Genomic DNA, 21,106 nt, shown 5'->3' on the forward strand with positions numbered 1-21,106 from the left:
AAGTCAGGCTTATTGTCTTATACAGTTACTGATTTCCTGTGGCACAATACTGCCCTCTTAATGAGGGATAAATCCAAGGGTAAAGATTATGCCTCCTTCCTATCAGGCTTCCGTGACTAACAAGTTATTAATCACCTCATTCTACCTGACTTCTAGGAAGTAGAACTCAAAATAAGGTATACAAGAATCCAGTGGTATCCTTAAGAATTTCTCAAATTGCTGTCTAGCTGCACACTGAAGGTATGCCATTTTGGGCTGTTCATCTCATATTCATTCTACCTATTCCTTCTGAGGAATGCTCTCCCTACCACTGTGAGTACAGTCACGTTGGGAGGATTAAGTCCAAGTACTTGGCTCTGGCTAGAGGCAACAAAAAGGCTACATCCTTTCTCTTGCATCTCAGTATAGGAGTCTGTACCAGTAAGACTCCCTTCTCATTCCTGGAGCCCTGAATCTTAAAGTAATAACTCAAGAACAGAAAGAATGACTGGAGACCACCACCTCAGTAGCAACCGGGTGACCAGGCATTTCCTGCTATAAGATCGTGGCTGTGTTTCCTCTCAAATGCCACTGGTTCTTACACCTTCCCAAGTCTGTTTCTTCAGTCTTTTGTCTCCCAGATATGCTTCCATTAAAAGCTATAAGCTTTGCTTCCATGACCTGGCTATTGTAAATAGTGCTGCAGTGAACACTGGGATACATGTGTCTTTTTGAATTATGGTCTTCTCTGGGTATATGCCCAGTAGTGGGATTGCTGGGTCATATGGTAGTTCTATTTTTAGTTTTTTAAGGAACCTCCATACTGTTCTCCATAGTGGCTGTATCAATTTACATTCCCACCAACAGTGCAAGAGGGTTCCCTTTTCTCCACACCCTCTCCAGCATTTGTTGTTTGTAGATTTTCTGATGATGCCCATTCTAACTGGTGTGAGGTGATATCTCATTGTAGTTTTTTTGTGTGTTTTTTTTTTTTTTTTTTTGCTGTACGTGGGCCTCTCACTGTTGTGGCCTCTCCTGTTGTGGAGCACAGGCTCCGGATGCGCAGGCTCAGCGGCCATGGCTCACGGGCCCAGCCACTCCATGGCAGTGGGATCTTCCTGGACCGGGGCATGAACCCGTGTCCCCTGCATCAGCAGGCGGACTCTCAACCACTGCGCCACCAGGGAAGCCCTCACTGTAGTTTTGATTTTCATTTCTCTAATAATTATGGTGCTGAGCAGCTTTTCATGTGCTCCTTGGCCATCTGTATGTCTTCTTTGGAGAGATGTCTATTTAGGTTTTCTGCCCAGTTTTGGATTGGGTTGTTTGTTTCTTTAATATTGAGCTGCATGAGCTGTTATATATTTTGGAGATTAATCCTTTGTCCGATGATTCGTTTGCGAATATTTTCTCCCATTCTGAGGGTTGTCTTTTCGTCTTGTTTATGGTTTCCTTTGCTGTGCAAAAGCTTTGAAGTTTCATTAGGTCCCATTTGTTTATTTTTGTTTTTATTTCCATTACTCTAGGAGATGGGTCAAAAAAGACCTTGCTGTGATTTATGTCCAAGAGTGTTCTTCCTATGTTTTCCTCTAAGAGTTTTATAGTGTCCAGTCTTACATTTAGGTCTCAAATCCATTTTGAGTTTATTTTTGTGTATGGTGTTAGGGAGTGTTCTAATTTCATTCTTTTACATGTAGCTGTCCAGTTTTCCCAGCACCACTTATTGAAGAGACTGTCTTTTCTCCATTGTATATCTTTGCCACCTTTGTCATAGATTAGTTGACCATAGGTGCGTGGCTTTATCTCTGGGCTATCTATCTTGTTCCATTGACCTATCTTTCTGTTTTTGTGCCAGTAGCATATTGTCTTGATTACTGTAGCTTTGTAGTACAGTCTGAAGTCAGGGAGTCCAATTGCCCATCGACAGACGAATGGATAAAGAAGTTGTGGTACATATATACAATGGAATATTACTCAACCATAAAAAGGAACGAAATTGAGTCATTTGTTGAGACGTGGATGGATCTAGAGACTGTCATACAGAGTGAAGTAAGTCAGAAAGAGAAAAACAAATATCGTATATTAACGCATGTATATGGAACCTAGAAAAATGGTACAGATGAACCGGTTTGCAGGGCAGAAGTTGAGACACAGATGTAGAGAACAAACGTATGGACACCAAGGGGGGAAAACCACGGTGGGGTGGGGATGGTGGTGTGCTGAATTGGGCGATTGGGATTGACATGTATACACTGTATGTATAAAACTGATGACTAATAAGAACCTGCAGTATAAAAAAATACACAAACAAAAAAACAATACTAAACTTTCTTTGGGTTATTTGTATGGAAATATGTATGGAAACATATAAATGTTTCAGACATTATATGAAATTTCTAAGAATCTTATACGTTCCGGTATAATGTTATAAGTCATAATTCTAGTTATTACTTTAAAATGTATATCTCAGAAATAACTAAATTTCCTTGTCAACTGCATTATTATGAACTTCCATCAAAACTTTAACCGTGGTCATTTTTAAGTCTTTTGTCATTTACAGACAGTTCTGGGTGTACTCTGATGCTTTTGCAAAAATGTTCCTATAAGGGCTTCCCTGGTGGCGCAATGGGTGTGAGTCCACCTGCCGATACAAAGGACACAGGTTCGTGCCCCAGTCCAGGAAGATTCCACATGCCGTGGAGCGGCTGGGACCGTGAGCCATGGCCGCGTAGCTTGCGCATCCGGAGCCTGTGCTCCGCAACAGGAGAGGCCACAACAGTGAGAGGCCCGCGTACCACCAAAAAAAAAAAAAAAGTTCCTATAAAAGGGTTTCATCTTCAAGGAATTCATGGAAAAGACTCTGACAAGTACAGGTTTCTGGTAACTGACTATACTACTGAACTGAATGAATAAGCATTTTCAGAACTCTAATGGAAAACTGATGAATTCATAAAAGTGCTAACAAAAGATCAAGATGAAAACAAATTAATTACATGGGACTGAGTGAACTGATGAGGATGATTATATAATTGTGACTTTCTGTTTGAATAAAAAAAAAAAAATCCCACAAGGACTCAGAGGCAAAAAATATACAAATCAATTTTCACTGCAAAGTAAAGGAGCTGTTACAGTGGAGGATTACTGGACTGAATGTCAATATTATGACATAGTATGAGTGTGTTTCGCGTTTGGTAATTGCAATCATTGTTGCTTTTGTTGTGGTCATCCATTTACAATGCTTGGTGTCAGTTTATTTATCTCTTGTAAAAAAAAAAAAAAAAGAATCGCGGGGAATCAGAACACAAGCAACCAATGTCTATTTTTTCAGGGTGAGGGGGGGAAATCAATGCTAGCAAAGAAGTCTTTACCAAGTGAAAAACTTTATATATGACATCAAAGAATAAGAATCAAAAGCAAGAAATAGAACGAAACTCACCTGAAAGTTTAAACTGTAGAACAGTTTTGAGATTAGAATCAGGGAAGAAAAAAGAATCCTCAGAGCAGAGGCATCATTTGCGTGGGTGCTGCAGAGTTCAATAGTGGCCTTGGAAAGGAATTTAGAAAGACGGTTTTAGTGTATTGTAAACCTTAGTGAAAAAGCCTTGTATTAGGCTGAAACTATTCATACATCGTCTCCAAAATTTGGCTTTTAAATAGTAGTATACAGTCATTTAGAATTTTTGAAAAAACACATTAAAATATATATTTTTAAGTTGTCCATCACAGCACTACTGTAAAGTCCAATATTAATATTTTGGACTAGATCCTTCTACTCTCCTCTGTGCATGTCTATAACTATATTACACAAAACTGTCTATATGCACTCATTAAATAATTCCCTGCCACCTGGCCTGTAGGTTGTTTGCAACTGTTTGTTATTCTAACTGCAATAAACAAGCTTATGTATAAAACTTTGGGCACACTTCTAGTTTTCTGAGTTTGAGATTCTAGAACTGTATTACCAGTAGAGAACAGTATGCTATGAGTAAGAGTTCTGGAAGCCAGATAGATCTGGATACAACCCAGACTCTGTTACTCATAATAAGCATGACTCTGAGTAAGTTATTTTACTGCGCCCCCATCTCCATATCTGTCTGTAATTAAGAATAATGCCTACCTCATAAAATATGAGAATAAAATGAGAAAATATACATAAAAGGTCCTTGTAATTTGTGCACACCTACAATGTAAAAGACACTCAACAAACGTTGCTAAGTATATCCCGGAGTTAGAAAATATGAATATTATGGTTTTCTCAATGAAATGTCTAACTCCAGAAAGCTAGTACCATTTATAACCCAATGGACAGGACACTAGTGTTCATTTCACTGGACTCTGGCTAAAACATTTTCCCCCCACCCGTCCCTCTCTGCTCCTGGCTAAAACTTTTAATGTCATTAAAAAGAAATAAAAATCTTTGCTAGTCCAATAGGTGAAAAATATTGACATTTTGTCCAATTTTATTTTTAAAAATAAAAATGTACTATCAGTAAGATATCCTAACCATGAAAAATCCTGTGCATACTCTGTAATTTAGAAAGTTGTGATTATCACACAACTTTCCTTTCTGAAAACAGGAAATGAGCAGCTTTTCTCAAGTTAGCAAAACTAGGTTTGAGGCCTGGCTCTCTTTTTTATTAGCTGTGTGATACCGAACCCTCCACTTTCCTTATCTGGAAAAAAAGGTTAACAATACTTCTCTTTCGATCTTAAACGAGTTTCAGAAAGATATCTAGGAAAGTTCCTTATGTGCTATAAGATGATGTACGGATATATAAATTAAACTCCATAAACAGTCAAATCAAAATACAGATCCATTCCTTTAGAGACACATACTCAAATACTTGAGTGAAATAATAAGACGCCTGGGATTTGCTTTTAACTATTCGTATGAAATCAAAGGGAGAGAACAAATTAAAAAGAAATAAAATTCTAGTAACCATTAAACTTGTGTAGTCAATACATGGGATTTCATTCTACCAGCTTCTCTATTTTGGTGTAGATTTGAAATTTTTCAAAAGAAATGCTGCTCTAAACCATTACCTATCAAATACACTTTCAAAGCAATCTCTTAAACAAAATTTATACAAATATTCAAGCACTTTAAAATATTAAGTAATTTAAAAATACCACCAAGATGTTATCACATACCTTAAACAGATTAGTCAAAGGCAAAGCAAACGCATCCAGAACAAGTTTAATTTCAGTCCATAACTCATTTGACTTAAATTCATGGCGATATCTAGAAAATTAAGGTAAAAGAGGCAAATTTACAAATTTTGGTTAACTGACTTTAGGTCTTCAAGGCTAGATTAGAGAAAAATCTATGGCTAGATAGCTTTCTGAAATAAAAAGGGAATTCAAGCACAGTTTATCAAGACCAGGTATTTCACAAGTAATAGGGCAATATGAAATAAACATCCTACACTTAAGAAGAAACAAACACAATAATGAGAGGCTTATGCTCTTATTCTAGAATTATCATAAAAAAATGACATAATCACAAAAATACACACAAGCAAAAATATCTGAAACAAGTATTTTAAAAATATGAATTTATATATCAATACCTTTTAAATAAAGAATGTGCTGTACGAAGGACTCCATTAATAACATGGAAATCTCCACTCTGAAAGCGATTCACCATTTCTGTCAACAAGTCAGGCCATTTCTGAGGGAAATCTTCTCTGCCAATAATGCTAATGGCATCACTTAACTGTGGGGAGGAAAGAGACTAATTAGATTGAAAGCTCTACAAACAAGCCCACCTAACAAGCAGGGCCTCACATACCTGCTTCTGAATTTGCTCTGGGCTGCTAAGCATCAAGTGCACTATGTTAGCTTTAATGGCTGCTCGGTCGGCTTCGCAAATTTTATTTGGTTCATCTTCAACCTAAAAGCAAAACATTAATAAGCAAGTGACATAAATCCATATCTATTACTGTACGGGTTTGTAGATAAAACAGAACCATTTCTCATTTCCTGGTTTCCTAAGAAAAATAGAGGAAGGTAGGGCCTTCATTCTACATAAATGGGTCACAGATTCCTTTAATAATCTGATGGAAGCATTTTTCTGCAGAAAAATGTACCTTCCTTCCCAAATGCAAATATTTTACATACAAATTAAGGAGCTTCTCTGACTCCCTGATGCCAATTAAGAATCTCAGTTCTGGGCTTCCCTGGTGGCACAGTGGTTGAGAGTCTGCCTGCCGATGCAGGGGACACGGCTTCATGCCCCGGTCCGGGAAGATCCCACATGCCGTGGAGCGGCTGGGCCCATGAGCCATGGCCTGTGCTCCGCAACGGGAGAGGCCACAAGAGTGAGAGGCCCGCGTACCGCAAAAAAAAAAAAAAAAAGAAAAGAATCTCAGTTCTGTAAGTAAACTAATCAGAACATGTGGTTAAAAATCTTTATACAGGGCTTCCCTGGTGGAGCAGTGGTTGGGGGTCCGCCTGCCGAGGCAGGGGACTCGGGTTCGTGCCCCGGTCCGGGAGGATCCCACATGCCGCGGAGCGGCTGGGCCCGTAGCCATGGCCGCTGAGCCTGCGCGTCCAGAGCCTGTGCTCCGCAACGGGAGAGGCCACAGCAGTGAGAGGCCTGCGTACCGCGGGGCGGGGGGGGGAATCTTTATACATATATGCTACTCAGCCGATATTCATCTTCAAAAGCTTCAATTTGACTGTTACCTTAAGTCAAAGAAAGGTCTTTTCAATGAAAACTTCTTGACCATTACCAGTTTGAATGCATCCAGGACTACATCGCCCAAACAGATTCTGGATCTCACTAGTTTTACAAATCAAGACAGGGGATAGGGCTTGCATGTCTACAAGCAGATGAATGGATTTTTAAACATTCTAAAATTCACTAAGTCATTTCTTCACCACATGTGAGAATGCTTGACTTAAGCGTAAAAACAATATTTACTGTTTTTGAATTCTTCTATGGAATGAGGAAAAAAGATTCTAAATAAATATTTAACCAGATTTAAAGCTGATTTTTTAGAAAAACTGACTATTTCTGTCAACTTTAATACTTTCTAAGTATCATTACTGCTATTGCTAAAAACATTTCTCACTTTTTTCTTTATCCTAACCCAGAGTTACCTCAACCCCGGCATTACTGACATTTTGGGTCAGATAAATCTTTGTTACGGGGATCTTTCTTGTGCACTGTAGGATGGTTCCCAGCACCCTCACCTTCTACCCACTAGATGCCAGACACCCTCCCCACCCCACCCCCAGCGTGGACAACCGGAATGTCTCTAAATATCCCCAGGTTGGCAAAACTACCCCCAATTTAGAACCACTGTCATAAGCTAAGGTAGGGAAGAAGCTAAGGTAGGGAAGATACCCATTTCTCAATGTATAGCTATACTGATCATTAAACTTGCAGAATAAGATTTACCTTATGATTAGAAAATATTTCCCATATCCCACAAGACACAGGACAAATCCCTTACCAAAAACTTCAAATCTAAATTATTTTGCATTCTACACATATATATGTGTAGAATGCATATATATATACATAAAATGTGTTTTTTTCCAGCTTTATATAATTCTTCCTTGTTTACAATAGAAATTGCTTCAATTACTCATTTAGACTGTATCTTCCCATGTAATGTCTCTTCAGTAGATAGTAAGCTAAAGTTAAATTTCAACCAAACTGGATGTTAAAACAAAGTCTCACAGTCTCTAGCAACCTGCGTTATGAAGCTGACTTAACTGATACGAATTTAAATAAAAAACGTCCTGTTTAACTTTTTTTTTTTTGCAGTACGCAGGCCTCTCACTGTTGTGGCCTCTCCCGTTGCAGAGCACAGGCTCCAGACGCGCAGGCTCAGCGGCCATGGCTCACGGGCCCAGCCGCTCTGCGGCATGTGGGATCTTCCCAGACCGGGGCACGAACCCGTGTCCCCTGCCTCAGCAGGTGGACTCTCAACCACTGCGCCACCAGGGAAGCCCCTGTTTAACTTTTGTCAATTCTTTTGCATTCTCTACACGGACAATCATGTCGTCTGAGAACAAAGACAGTTTTATGTCTTTCCAAATGGTATATTTCCTTTTCTTACTGCATTATCAAGGACATCCCTGGTGGTCCAGTGGTTAAGACTCCGTGCTTCCAATGCAGAGGACACAGGTTCGATTCCTGGACTGAGAACTAAGGTCCACATGCCATGGCAAAAGAATATATATAAAATAAAAAAGACTTCCAACACAATGTTGAAAAGGAGTGGTAAGAGGGGACACCCTTGCTTTGTAACTGATCTTGGTGGGAAAGCTTCAAGTTTCTCACCATTAGGTATGATGTTAGTTATAGGTTTTTCACAGTCTTTACATTGCCGAGAAAACTCCTCTCTATTACAAATTTACTGAGTTTTTACCATGAATGGGAGTTGGACTTTGACAAATGCTTTTTCTGCACCTAATGATATAATAATGTGATTTATCTTCTCTTAGTCGATAGGTTTTTGAATGTTGAACCAGCCTTGCATATCTGAGATAAATCCCACTTGGTCATGGTATTTTTATACTTTTGATACATTTTTGGATTTGACTTTTTAATATTTTGTTGAGGAGGGTCCTGCTTTTATCTTTAATCTGTGCCTGAATCGTTCAGGAACACTGCATATATCAATCTTATAAACATGCAGGGTCTTAAACTATGTACTCACAAAATACTTACAATTCTCCAGTTTCTTTTAATATAGTTCTTGAATGTTACTGAGGCACACACTTTGATAACATTATCCTGAGCCTTCTCCAGTAATGTTAAGAGCAACAGTGGGTAATTCTGATTGCCTTCTACAGATTCAAGAAACTTCTCAGCTGTAAAACAATTTCCATGTTAGAAGATTTGTTATTACAAACTAATCTTAAGACTTCATGAATATGTGAACTATGCATATCTCTCACTGAAGCATCATGGAAAGATTAGGATATTTTTTCCCTTAGGGAACCTATCACTTTTAGTGCCTCACTTCTCTTATCTATTAAATGAACTATATATGATGTTACATTAAATTTATATAATACCTCGGTTTTCAGATCACTTTACCATCTGTTAACTCACCCAATTCTCACAAACCTATAAGGTGGCCTGATCAGATGATCACCCCATGTGAAGGACAATCTGCTTCTCAGAGAGATTAAGTGACCTTAGGGCAAAATTCATACACCCCGTCTTGTTCCAGAAGGATTACTATTAGTACTATTAGTAATGGCAGTAATATTTCTTTTATACTACTGTGATTAAGATTAAATGAGTTAATTTATGCTAATACATATTATTATTAACCATATGCATCTGGTGCTTTACTCACATATGTTGTCACTATTACCCAGAGAGGTAGGTAGTATTATCCTCATTTTAAAGACAAGGCCACTCACATATATACAATGGAGTACTACTCAGCCATAAAAACAAACGAAATTGAGTTATCTGTAGTGAGGTAGATGAACCTAGAGTCTGTCATACAGAGTGAAGTAAGTCAGAAAGAGAAAAACAAATACTGTATGATAACACATATATATGGAATCTAAAAAAAAAAAAAACGGTTCTAATGAACCTAGGGGCAGGACAGGAATAAAGACACAGACGTAGAGAATGGACTTGAGGACACGGGGAGGGGGAAGGGTAAGCTGGGATGAAGTGAGAGAGTAGCACTGACATATATACACTACCAAATGTAAATAGTGTAAATAGATAGCTAGTGGGAAGCAGCTGCTTAGCACCGGGAGATCAGCTCAGTGCTTGCAACCACCTAGAGGGGTGGGATAGGGAGGGTGGGAGACGCAAGAGGGAGGGGATATGGGGATATATGTGTGCATATAGCTGATTCGCTTTGTTATACAGCAGAAACTAACACAACAATGTAAAGCAATTATACTCCAATAAAGATGTTAAAAAGAAAGACAAGGCCACTGAGGTTAAGTAAGATCACACAGCTAGAAGATTTCATCACTGTAAACGTTTTAGTCCAGTCCTTATTCTACCATACTAGCCCTCAGTTTTCTTCTTGAATTAAACATTTCTAATATCAGCAATAAATTTACACGAAGATTTTACCCATACGTTTTAAACTCATACTACACTTAGGGATAATAAACCTCCTAGGTTTACAGGTCACACCATGAAGGTTTATAGCACTTCTAATTTTTCCTGTCTTAAGCTTCTTCATAAGGCAACATCCATTCCAAGGTTCCGATATTTACTGAAAAGGTCTGCTGTTAGCATGTATTATCTTCTACGATTTAATATGATTTAACACCTTTCTTCTTTCCAAATTGAGTCCCAAGAGTTTAACTTCCACCCTCAAAGCCGCCCTGCTTTGTGTCTACCATGTGGTTCCTTGGAGGATGAAAAATGCTGAACTGGAAAATATTTTTCAGGACGGGACACACTCTGGTTCTGTATGGTCTGTGAGGTTTACAGAAGGCTTTGGCTGCGTCAATGTTTGGCTGGTCAGTATTTCACATCCAGCAACCCCTTGGAAATGCTCTGTTCTTAACTCTTCTCAGAAACAACAATTTATTCCCACATTTTGTCCCTGATTCATAAGACAACAGCACCTCAACCTTACAAAGACACAATTATTAAAAATAATTTTTATTAGACAGTGTTGGCAGAGGCTTTCTGGGAACGTCTAAGACTAGAGCCATTAATTTCCTTTTATCCAAGAACAAATTACTTCTCTAAGCACTAACAGGAAAATCACAATTTTCCCTCACAGAAATCACAAAGGCCTCTCTAGACTAGGATGGATGCATTAACATGTGTACGATTCTACGTATTATATATAACATATAAATATAACATGTATGTGCACGCATTCATCTGGGTCTTCATGGGGTGCTTCCAAAATCCTCTTTATGAGAATGCACATCAGCATTTCCGGTTAACACGGCTTACAAGAAGGATCATCAACTTACTACCCACAAGACACACGTGGCCCCCGGAAATTTATTTGGTTTGCACGGTGTTTCAAAAATTTTTGAAGTTAATTGCTATCATTTAAAAATGAGAGGGACGGGCTTCCCTGGTGGCTCAGTGGTTGAGAATCCGCCTGCCAAGGCAGGGGACATGGGTTCGAGCCCTGGTCCGGGAAGATCCCACATGCCACAGAGGAACTAAGCCCGTGTGCCACAACTTCTGAGCCTGCGCTCTAGAGCCCACGACCCACAACTACTGAGCCCACGTGTCACAGCTACTGAAGCCCGCGCGCCTAGAGCCCGTGCTCCATAACAAGAGAAGCCACCGCAATGAGAAGCCTGTGCACTGCAACGAAGACTAGCCCCCGCTCGCCGCAACAAGAGAAAGCCCGCACACAGCAACAAAGACCCAACTCAGCCAAAAATAAATAAATAAATAAAAATTAAAAAAAAAAAAGATGAGAACACTTCATATAAATATACTTATTTTTCAAGCAAAGCTGGAAATCTGATCTTGAAAGCCTGGTGTGAATCCCCCAGAGTTAGCTGGTTCCAAATAATATTTGCCCCTTAACCAAGGCACTTAACCCCCTTGGCCTGCCTCCTTCATTTACCTTTACGTGTGACTCCTGCGGGCATCTGAGTTTATAATTCTAAGCTTATACTAAGTTTCTAATGAAAACTGGTCAAATTTGGAAGGGGGGAGAGAGTAGGAGGAACCCTAGATCTTAAAATATATTAATTAAATCAAACCCAACATGGTGATTTAAGAGACAGTGTCTGATTACCTAGTTTCATTCACTTAATCACTTTTTAGGCAACTAACTCTTACCTCTCTGCCCTAATTATTTTATCTCTAAAACAGGCAGGTGTATAGCGATTTTCAGAAAGGTCAAGGGACAAAGCATCCTAAACTTACCAGTCCTTTTTACCCCAGAAGGGATAAAAGCTATTTTACTCAAAAAATAAACCAAAAACAAAAAAAACCCCACGCCACCATATGTTACAGCAGCTATAAGCAGCCAACTAAAGACTTTATGGCTAGAGAATGAAAAATAAACTATGCCTAAGAATTCAAAATTTTATTTACAAACAGGCATATTGCACAAACGTTTCCCTCACCTGTCCTTTAAGAATAAATCACAAAACAGTATTTATTTTCTTTACCTGGACGTCTGATGGCAGGATCAGGATCAAGAGTTTTCTTCAAATATTCTGTTAGCGTTTGCAAATTTGCATCGCTGAGCTCCATTGCCACAGAACCTAAAACAAAAAATGAGGTTTGGGTAATTGGTCACATGGGGACGCAGTGATTTACATAAAAGAATCATTTTATATTACGGGTGTCCCTCTCTCTGAAAGTCATCTACTTGTTACATTTTATGTGTGGGCTATAAGCCTTGCTTACTCTTAGCTGAGACAAGGTTCCAGAAGATAAGGTGGGCTTTTTTGAAACAGTAGTGGGATAATTTTGAGACAAAGAAGGAAAAACATACCATAAGCTAAGGGTTAAAAACACAAATCACTAGGTTTATTTTTTTAAAGCCCCAATAAAAAATTAAAATTCTAAGCATCCTTAATTCTAAGGATCCCACAGAGTTCTGAGATAAAAAACTAGAATACATTCCTTTGTGTACAACATGCAACCATAGGTACTGACAGCAAACTACATACTGAGAATTTGTACCTGGGAAGATAATTTTGGGGTTCATAAGATGACAGCTGTGATTATAATTAAAAAGCAATTTTCCACACCAAAAGCAAAGTCAACAAAAGCAAAAATAAACAAGTGAGACTACATCAAACTAAAAAGTGTCTGCATGGCAAAAGAAAACATCAACAAAATGAAAAGACAACATACCAAATGGGAGAAAATATTTTCAAATCATATCTGATAAAAAGGTTAATTTCCAAAACATATATAAAAAATACTCATACAACTTGGAAAAAAAATCCAATTGAAAAATGGGCAGGAGAGCTGAACAGACATTTTTCCAAAGAAAACATACAGTTGGCCAAAAGGTACATGAAAAGGAGCTCAACATCATTAAACATGAGGGAATGCAAATCAAAACTACAATGAGATTAACACCTCACACCTGTTAGAATGGTGATCATCAAAAAGACGAGGAGGACTTCCCTGGTGGCGCAGTGGTTAAGAATCTACCTGCCAATGCAGGGGACATGGGTTCGAGCCCTGGTCCAGGAAGATCCCACATGCCATGGAGCAACTAAGCCCATGGCACCACAACTAGACAGAAGCCTGTGAGCCACAACAAAAGATCCTGAGTGCCGCAACTAAGACCCGACATAGCCAAAAAAATAAAAATAAAATAAAAATAAAAGCCTAGTTGGAAGACAAGATAAAACTGAAATACCAACTATAGACCTATAATCCCTTTCCTGCAGTTCTGAGATCCAAACATCTACAAACTGAGTTTTTTTTTTTTTTGCGGTACGCGGGCCTCTCACTGCTGCGGCCTCTCCCGTGGTGGAGCACAGGCTCCGGACGCGCAGGCCCAACAGCCATGGCTCACGGGCCCAGCCGCTCCGCGGCACGCGGGATCCTCCCAGACCGGGGCACGAACCCGTGTCCCCTGCCTCGGCAGGCAGACTCTCAACCACTGCGCCACCAGGGAAGCCCCAAACTGAGTTTTTTTTTTAACAAGTTTGTGGCAAACTCACTTGGCAACAAAACCTGGCCTGAACTGTCCGAGGCTGTAAATATGAATATCTCACTTAGTATGTAAATTTTTTACTAAATAATGTATTTGATTGCGGGGCGATACCCCATGCCCTACTGGGGATGCTGTATAATCTACAGCAAGTGCATTTCAAAAGAAAAAAAATCTGAATTCTGAAACACTTTTGAGTGTAAGTGCCAAATGAATCACACAGACAGCGACTTAACTGCTAGGTTAAGAGAGTCACTGGACTATTTGTGGTCCAAGACTTCCCAGAGGATACATAGATTTGGATAGGCCAAGTGGAACGAGGACCCATCTCATACAGGCAATAGTATGAGCAAAGTACAGAGATGGGAAGAATCCATAGCTCCTTTGGGGAACAGTGAACTTGGAGGCTGAGATCAGATCATATAGGTTCCCCAATACTTAGCTGAAGAATTTCATGATTTAATGTACAAGAGGAAGGCACTAAAGGTTTATTGAAATGGGTAAAAACTTAATGAAAGTGGAATATATGTACTTTGGGCTGGTAATGGTTTACAGACTGGAGTCGAGGAAGAGAACAGAAGATTAGGACACTTTTGTAAAATGGGGGAAGGGTCACAAACATGAACCAGGCACAGTGCTAGAAGATACGCTTCACATCATTTCACACAATAACCATTTTACAATCAAGGAAGGCAACTCTGAGGGATTAACTAACTTTCCCCAAGCATACAATTAATAAAGATTAGATTCAAATCAGTCTGACCCTATAGATCTACCCTATTCCTACTACCCAAGGCGCTGCCTCTCAAGTGGAAATAACGACAGAGGGCTGAACTAGAGCGGAAGCACCAGCGACAGCGATAGAAAGGATGACGTGAAAAGACAGCCAGATTAGAAGAAGGGAGAGGAAGAAGTCAAAGATGACTGAGATTTTGAACAAGACTGATCCAAACAAAAAAAGCCATAACACTTCGTCTTGTCACTAAAAAAAAAAAAAAAAAAAAGCTAGGAAGATTTTATAAGGGCTATAGCTAATGCTGTGCTTGTGCGGAGTACTCCTCCACAGCCAGAAACCACAACCTGCTAAGGAGACTGATCTGTTTGAAACTTTGTATTCTCCTCAGTACAGTCGTTTTTATCATAAGGGAAGCCAATATGCTGACTGATTTAGTAGATTCCCCCACCTATATATTCACCTCCTTTGACCCAGGGCAAACCACTCTATGGGCACGAATACCAAGCCCTGCTTAACCACACACATAATTTATCAAGAGGCTACTCTTTCTGGTTTTTATACCAAAAGTTTGGAAAATGCTACGCATCATATTCCCCCTCTTTTGGAGATTCACTTCAAAGCCTTCAGGAACTCAAAGAGTAAGTTATCCATTTAACGTTCTTTAATCGAGTTCCTCCCATCACTTGCCCACCGAACCACTTTATTATGGAACACATGTTGGAAAGCAGTGATTTAATCAATTCATTTCCCATTCTTTGTGTTGCAATGCTGAATCTGTTATGAAATCATGAAAGTTTGCTGTGCCAAACAAAACCATTTACATCAGTATATATGAGCTAAAAAAAACTTACTTTGCCACATGCAAATTATTCTACCTTTTGGGATTTATGCAAGGCAACATGTTAAACTGTGTGTGTGTTGAGGGGATTATAGATGTTAACTGGATCTATTTTGTTCAGTTTTTAAAGACACTCCTCAATAAATCTGCATTTTACTTTCTTCATGACAGAGTCCCATGCAATCTGGCACCTGTCAACCTTGTCTCCTACCTTCTTCTTGCCCCTATGTTCCAGCCCCCAAAGCCTTCTTTATGTTCCTCAAACCAGACAAAGACAGTTCTCTCTGCCTGTGATAACGTCCTTCCTTCTAATTTGATATCAGGTATCATTCAGCTGTCAGCCCACTGTCAAATCCTCAAAAGAGCCTTCCGTGACTATCATCTACCTCATCCCTATTGTACTGTTAATAGCATTTATCCTCATCTGAGAGATCTTTGACTTGTTATCTCATTTGTAAGCTCCTTAGGGCAGGGACTTTGTAGGTCTTCCTCTCCGTATACCCAGGACCTTCAACACTGCCTGGCACACAGCAGACATTCATTAAGCATTTGTTGCATGAACTAATGGCTAAGACAATATGTCAGCGAACCAGCTAAAACATGGATCCAGTTTGGATTGGAGACTATTCTCTGCGGATCAGTTACTAGCAGGCCCGACATAATGTAGTAACTCAGTTACACCTGTCAGATAAACAGTGACCAACTTACTGCCATAATTAGTTTCTGTTCGTTCAAAAATGCTTGAAGAAAGATGTGCATTTGAAATCTGTCCTGTATTACTGTTCATATCTGCCAGTGCTAGCACTTTTGTTTCGGAGGCTTGCGCTTACTGTCCCGTCTGCCTGGATATCTCTGCCCCTGGAGAGCTTTGTGGCTCACTGCCCACTTCATTCAGGTCTCTTTGCAAATGTCATCTCTTTTTAGAGGCGCTGTCCTGGACCATCATATCTAAAAGAGCACCCACCTCAGCCACTCTCCATTCTCTTACTCTGTTTTTCCAAGTCAATTTTATCAGGCATATGAATTGCTTTCTTGTTTACTATGCTTTTCCCTCCATTAGACTGTAAGCTCCATGTGAGCAGGGACTTTGTGTTTTGTTCACTGCAATCTCCCTAGACCCTTAAAACAGTGATGGGTACCTACTACATATTTGTTGTATGATTTTCAAAGGCTACATACCCTTTACTGATTTTTTTTTCCCCATCGAAAAGCACTATTGGGGCTTCCCTGGTGGCGCAGTGGTTGAGAATCTGCCTGCCAATGCAGGGACATGGGTTCGAGCCCTGGTCTGGGAAGATCCCACATGCCGCAGAGCAACTGGGCCCTTGAGCCACAATTACTGAGCGTGCACGTCTGGAGCCTGTGCTCCGCAACAAGAGAGGCCGTGATAGTGAGAGGCCCGCACACCGCGATGAAGAGTGGCCCCCGCTTGCCGCAACTGGAGACAGCCCTTGCACAGAAACGAAGACCCAACACAGCCATAAATAATAAATAAATAAATTTTAAAAAAAGCACTATCATTCTTCACATTTATTTTGGTCAATTGACTGTGACAAACAGGAAGAACTGGAGACAACTGATTCTAAGAGCACATGACAGAGTGACCCCAGAAAACAACAAAGTTGAAGTGCTAGGGTGGGACTATGTTTAAATTAAAAAAAAAAAAAAGTGTGTAGGGGGAAAAACTGTGAGGCGTTGGGGGGGAGGATATAAATATGCATGCTACAACCCTGAAAGTTAAAATACTACGTAAGTCCTATATTTTTAATGTTAGTTAAGGGACTAAATGTCAACAAATCCTTTTTCTATCTCCTCAGTGACAATGCCTATACACCCAATTTATAAGCTTAGCCTTGATTTGGGAAAGTATGACCAATCAGGTAATTTTAGAGAATACTCCACAGGTTTTCACAATATATCAGCAAGATCAAGGTCTAATTAAATTATCTTATTTGCCACAGGTGAAGGGGCTTTGACACTTGGAAATGTTAGCAATATATAAATGTAAAAAGTGTTACTGACTTTAAAGACTCAAACTAGAAGTGAAAAAATTCACTCTTTTGCTTTTGAATAAGGCGTGATACTTTACTTCTCCACTGAGCTATTTTTGGAAATCCCTACCAATACACAAAAAATAAAAAATATGTACCACAATAAATCAATTATGACAGACTTATCTAAATCCCAAGTTCTTCTTATTGAAAGAATGGCTGGGCCTAAGTCTAGCCTCTTCTCACTGGCCCTCAATTACAGGTGAAGATTTTTGGAATAAAAGCTTTGCTTTCCAAGGCCATCTCACAGACATCTGTGACATAAGTTGATCCAAGATGTGTGCCTTTTCCTTAGATATTTCCTCCACATTAGAGAACCATTCCTGAAGCCCTACATTTGGGGAAAGGGAAAGAGATCCAATAAATGAAAACTATCTGGTGCACACACACATCAAGAACATACCCCAACACCTCAATCCACCCTCTGCTTTTTAAAAAAAAAAAAAAAAAATTTATTTATTTTCGGCCACGTTGGTCTTTGTTGTTGCATGCGGGCTTTCTCTAGTTGCAGAGAGCAGAGGCTACTCTTCGTTGCGGTGCGCGGGCTTCTCACTGCAGTGGCTTCTCCCGTTGCGGAGCACGGGCTCTAGGCGTGCGGGCTTCAGTAGCTGTGGCACGTGGGCTCAGTAGTTGTGGCTCTCGCGGCTCTAGAGCACAGGCTCAGTAGTTTTGGCTCACGGGCTTAGTGGGCATGTGGGATCTTCCCGGACCAGGGCTCGAACCCACGTCCCCTGCATTGGCAGGCAGATTCTTAACCACTGTGCCACCAGGGAAGCCCCACCCTCTGCTTTCTAATCACAAGAACATACCAATGAGATGCAAATCCAAACTTTTTACATTGTCTGCAAAGCCCTATGTGATCTGGCCCCTGGATACCTCTCCCTTCATATACTACTCTGTGCAAGTTGGATTTTCTTCAAATATTCCAGGCTTGTTCCTGTCCCGAGCCCTTTGTACTTTCTATTCTCTCTGCCTGGAATATTCTGTTCCCTCATCTTTCCTGGTCTCAGCTCAAATGCCACCTCCTCAGAGAAGTCGCCTTCATCTGTCACTATCTGAAATTATCTAGGTCATTTATGTGTATTCTTGTTTCTTTCCCCCACTAGAATATAAGCTTCCCAAGGGAAGGGACTTTGTCCATTTTTGTTTCTTCACTGTATTCACAGAGATTAAGTGGATGCTCAATCAAGTTATTAAATGAATAAAGGAACAAATTAATACCAAAGGTAGAACACTGCCCCCAAACCCATCTAATACTATATAGGAAATGGTTTCCCTCTATCCCAGTCTCCAACCAGCAAAAATCAAAGTAAACAGAAGGGGAGAGAGAACTCTCTTGCACTGATGTAAAGAAATGAAAGATAAAGGGTCTTAAGAGGGAAGAGGCTGGGTAGATCAAGTCCCAAGAATTATGCAAAAATATGGAGACACACAAAAAAGGGCCCAAAATTTGACTATGGGGGCCCAAGTGGAGGAGAAAAAGAGCACTGTTAGGATCTAAGAGTAAAAATCCCCTTTCTGTGCATTATTATTCCAAGGAATAATACTTGCACATCTAACACGTGGCAAGCAACAGCCATCTGCGTACAGCAGTAATGAGACAGGCGAGGTCCTTGCTTTTTTACATCCTAGCAGTTGAGGAAGACAATAAACAAACTACACGTGATTCTAGATGATAAAAGCTGTGAAGTAACTAAACCTCGGGTGATGTGATGGAGAGTTGAAGGAAAGAGATCTTTTAAGAGGTTGGCCAAAAAAGGCGTAAGGCGAGTGAAACTCGAAAGACAGGAACCAGCAAAGACCTGATGCTGGTAATTTCCAAGCAGAGGAATGGCGCGTCCAAACGCTTTATGGAGGACATGAGCTCGGAACATTTAAAAAGAAAGGTCAGCAGTATGGCTACAGTGGCTAAGGAGAAGAGACAGATGGGAGAGGCGGACAATGGTCACCACCGACGGGACTCTGTAAACCACGGTAGTAACTCTGTGGATCCTCAGCCACTTAACGAAGTAGATGTTTTCAACCCCACTGTGCAGATAAGGAAGTGGAGGCCGGAGAGATGAAGAGACCAGCCCTAAGCTACACCCCTAGGGAGAGGCTAAATCTGGAATGGGCTCAGGCCTTCTCATTCCAACGCTGAATTCCACGCTCCGAACGGTATACCACGCCATAGCGTCTCCCCCAAGAGGCGGACCCCGTGTTACCGCGCAGGTGCGTGGACTCCCCAGTGCACGGACTACAAGCTAATCTTCACGAGCAACTCACCAAAGTGAGACCACGAAGCCCGTGTTACAGTCGCGGAGGCTGAAGCACTGGGAGGTGCCGCTCCACCGCCTCCTTAATGAGAAAGTGAGGCCAGGGGAAGAAGCGGTCGGGGCGGCTGCCCGCAAGCCCGCTCAGCCGCCGGACAGGCCTGGCTGCCGCACTCCGCTCGCGTTGCGGGTGGCCCGGAGCGCCGAGAACGGACGCGCGGGCGCCACCAATGAGAGGCGGCCTTCCCGAGCGGCGCGGCCAATCAGCGCGGTGCTGGAGGGGAAGGGGCGGGCGCTTGGGCCGCTCTGGTTAGGCCGCGCCTGGGCAGCCCTCGCCCCTCGCAGGCTCGGGGGCCGCCGGGCCTGGGCCTCAGACCTGGGGTGCCGAGAGGAGACGAGACCCGCAGGCGAAGACCCTCCCCGAGGGCGCTGCCCGGGACACGGGCCCATAATCCGCTCTCGCCCAAAGGTGCGGTCCTTGCTTCCCAGCGTTCGGAAGTGCCGGGAGCGCCTCATCCCTCCCGCAGCCGGGTCCCAAGAGGCCACTGTGCCAGGCCGTGCACGCCCGCGCCTTACCTTGTGGGGGTACGGGTACGGAGAAGGGAATCTCGGCCGCAGACCGTAGCCGGCAATACCCACCCCTGCTGCCGCTCCACCGCACATTCAAACCCCGGCAAAATGGCGCGGCGGCGAGGCTGTGGTCGGGGCGCATGCGTGAGCGGGGCCGAGGCAAGGGGCGGGGCCGAGGGCGCTCGGCTCCACCTCGGCTGGACTCGCCAATCGCGGCCCCGCTCTGTGTGTGCTGACGTCACAAGCGACAATGCCCTTTGGCTTTTTTTTTTTTTTTTTTTTTTTTTGCGGTACGCAGGCTTCTCACTGCTGTGGCCTCCCCCGCTGCGGAGCACAGGCGCCGGACACGCAGGCTCAGCGGCCATGGCTCACGGGCCCAGCCGCTCCGCGGCATGTGGGATCCTCCCGGACCGGGGTACGAACCCGTGTCCCCTGCATCAGCAGGCGGACTCTCAACCACTGCGCCACCAGGGAAGCCCTGCCCTTTGGCTTTGAACGCTCCATCGGACATCACAATGCCGATTCTGAGACGAGCACAGATTTGGCGAGTGGCCGCTGCATTGTGGCCTATTTTGATGTGAGGCACCTAGTAGGTCTTATATAACTGTTGAACGAACTGCCCAAAGTCATGTCCAAAGCGTCTCCAATCGAAGAGAACTGCCTGCCCCTCATGGAGCTTATGTTTTAGAGGGAGGAACGGAATAAACAAGATAATTTCAAATTTGATAAGTGCTATGAGTCTTCTCATAGGATTTAAAAACAGAATGATGTGGCAGCAGTGACGTAGAATGTCAATGGGATGGCCAGAGGAGACCCCTAAACAAGTGACAATTGACTTGAACTTCAACAAGGAGACAGCTGTGGATCAGCCTGCAGACCGTTCCAGGAGGAGGGGATGCTAATAGCAATGGCTCTGAGGCAGGACTGGGCTAGGCTGGGGCTTAAAAAATAAAGTGGAGCATGGCAGGAGATGAACTTAGGTCGGCAGGGGCCAGATGATGCAGGCCTCTTAAGCCAGTGTTATGTCTTAAGTGCACCCATTACAAGATGACCACCAAATTTATATTTTAAAA

At 41.9% G+C, this 21,106-nt stretch overlaps 1 protein-coding gene across 2 annotated transcripts in view; it reads right to left on the reverse strand.

Moving 5' to 3' along the window:
• Positions 1-20,196, reverse strand: part of CSE1L (chromosome segregation 1 like) — a 41,620-nt gene extending 21,424 nt beyond the window's left edge. Inside the window, exons 1-7 of one of the 2 annotated variants that reach the window (XM_004282883.3) lie at positions 20,040-20,196; positions 12,079-12,174; positions 8,666-8,808; positions 5,771-5,872; positions 5,550-5,695; positions 5,131-5,221; positions 3,416-3,523 (exon numbers count right to left, since the gene is read on the reverse strand). In XM_004282883.3, the coding sequence (XP_004282931.1) occupies positions 3,416-3,523; positions 5,131-5,221; positions 5,550-5,695; positions 5,771-5,872; positions 8,666-8,808; positions 12,079-12,174; positions 20,040-20,175 (822 nt within the window). In that variant the 5' untranslated portion in view covers positions 20,176-20,196. Of the gene's footprint in view, positions 1-3,415; positions 3,524-5,130; positions 5,222-5,549; positions 5,696-5,770; positions 5,873-8,665; positions 8,809-12,078; positions 12,175-19,476; positions 19,631-20,039 lie in introns of those variants that run through there. The other variant, XM_033411146.2, reaches the window with a different exon arrangement.
• Positions 20,197-21,106: the final 910 nt, after the last annotated feature.

Source organism: Orcinus orca, chromosome 16 (genome assembly GCF_937001465.1).
Source record: "Orcinus orca chromosome 16, mOrcOrc1.1, whole genome shotgun sequence".
Classification (NCBI taxonomy): Eukaryota; Metazoa; Chordata; class Mammalia; order Artiodactyla; family Delphinidae; genus Orcinus; species Orcinus orca.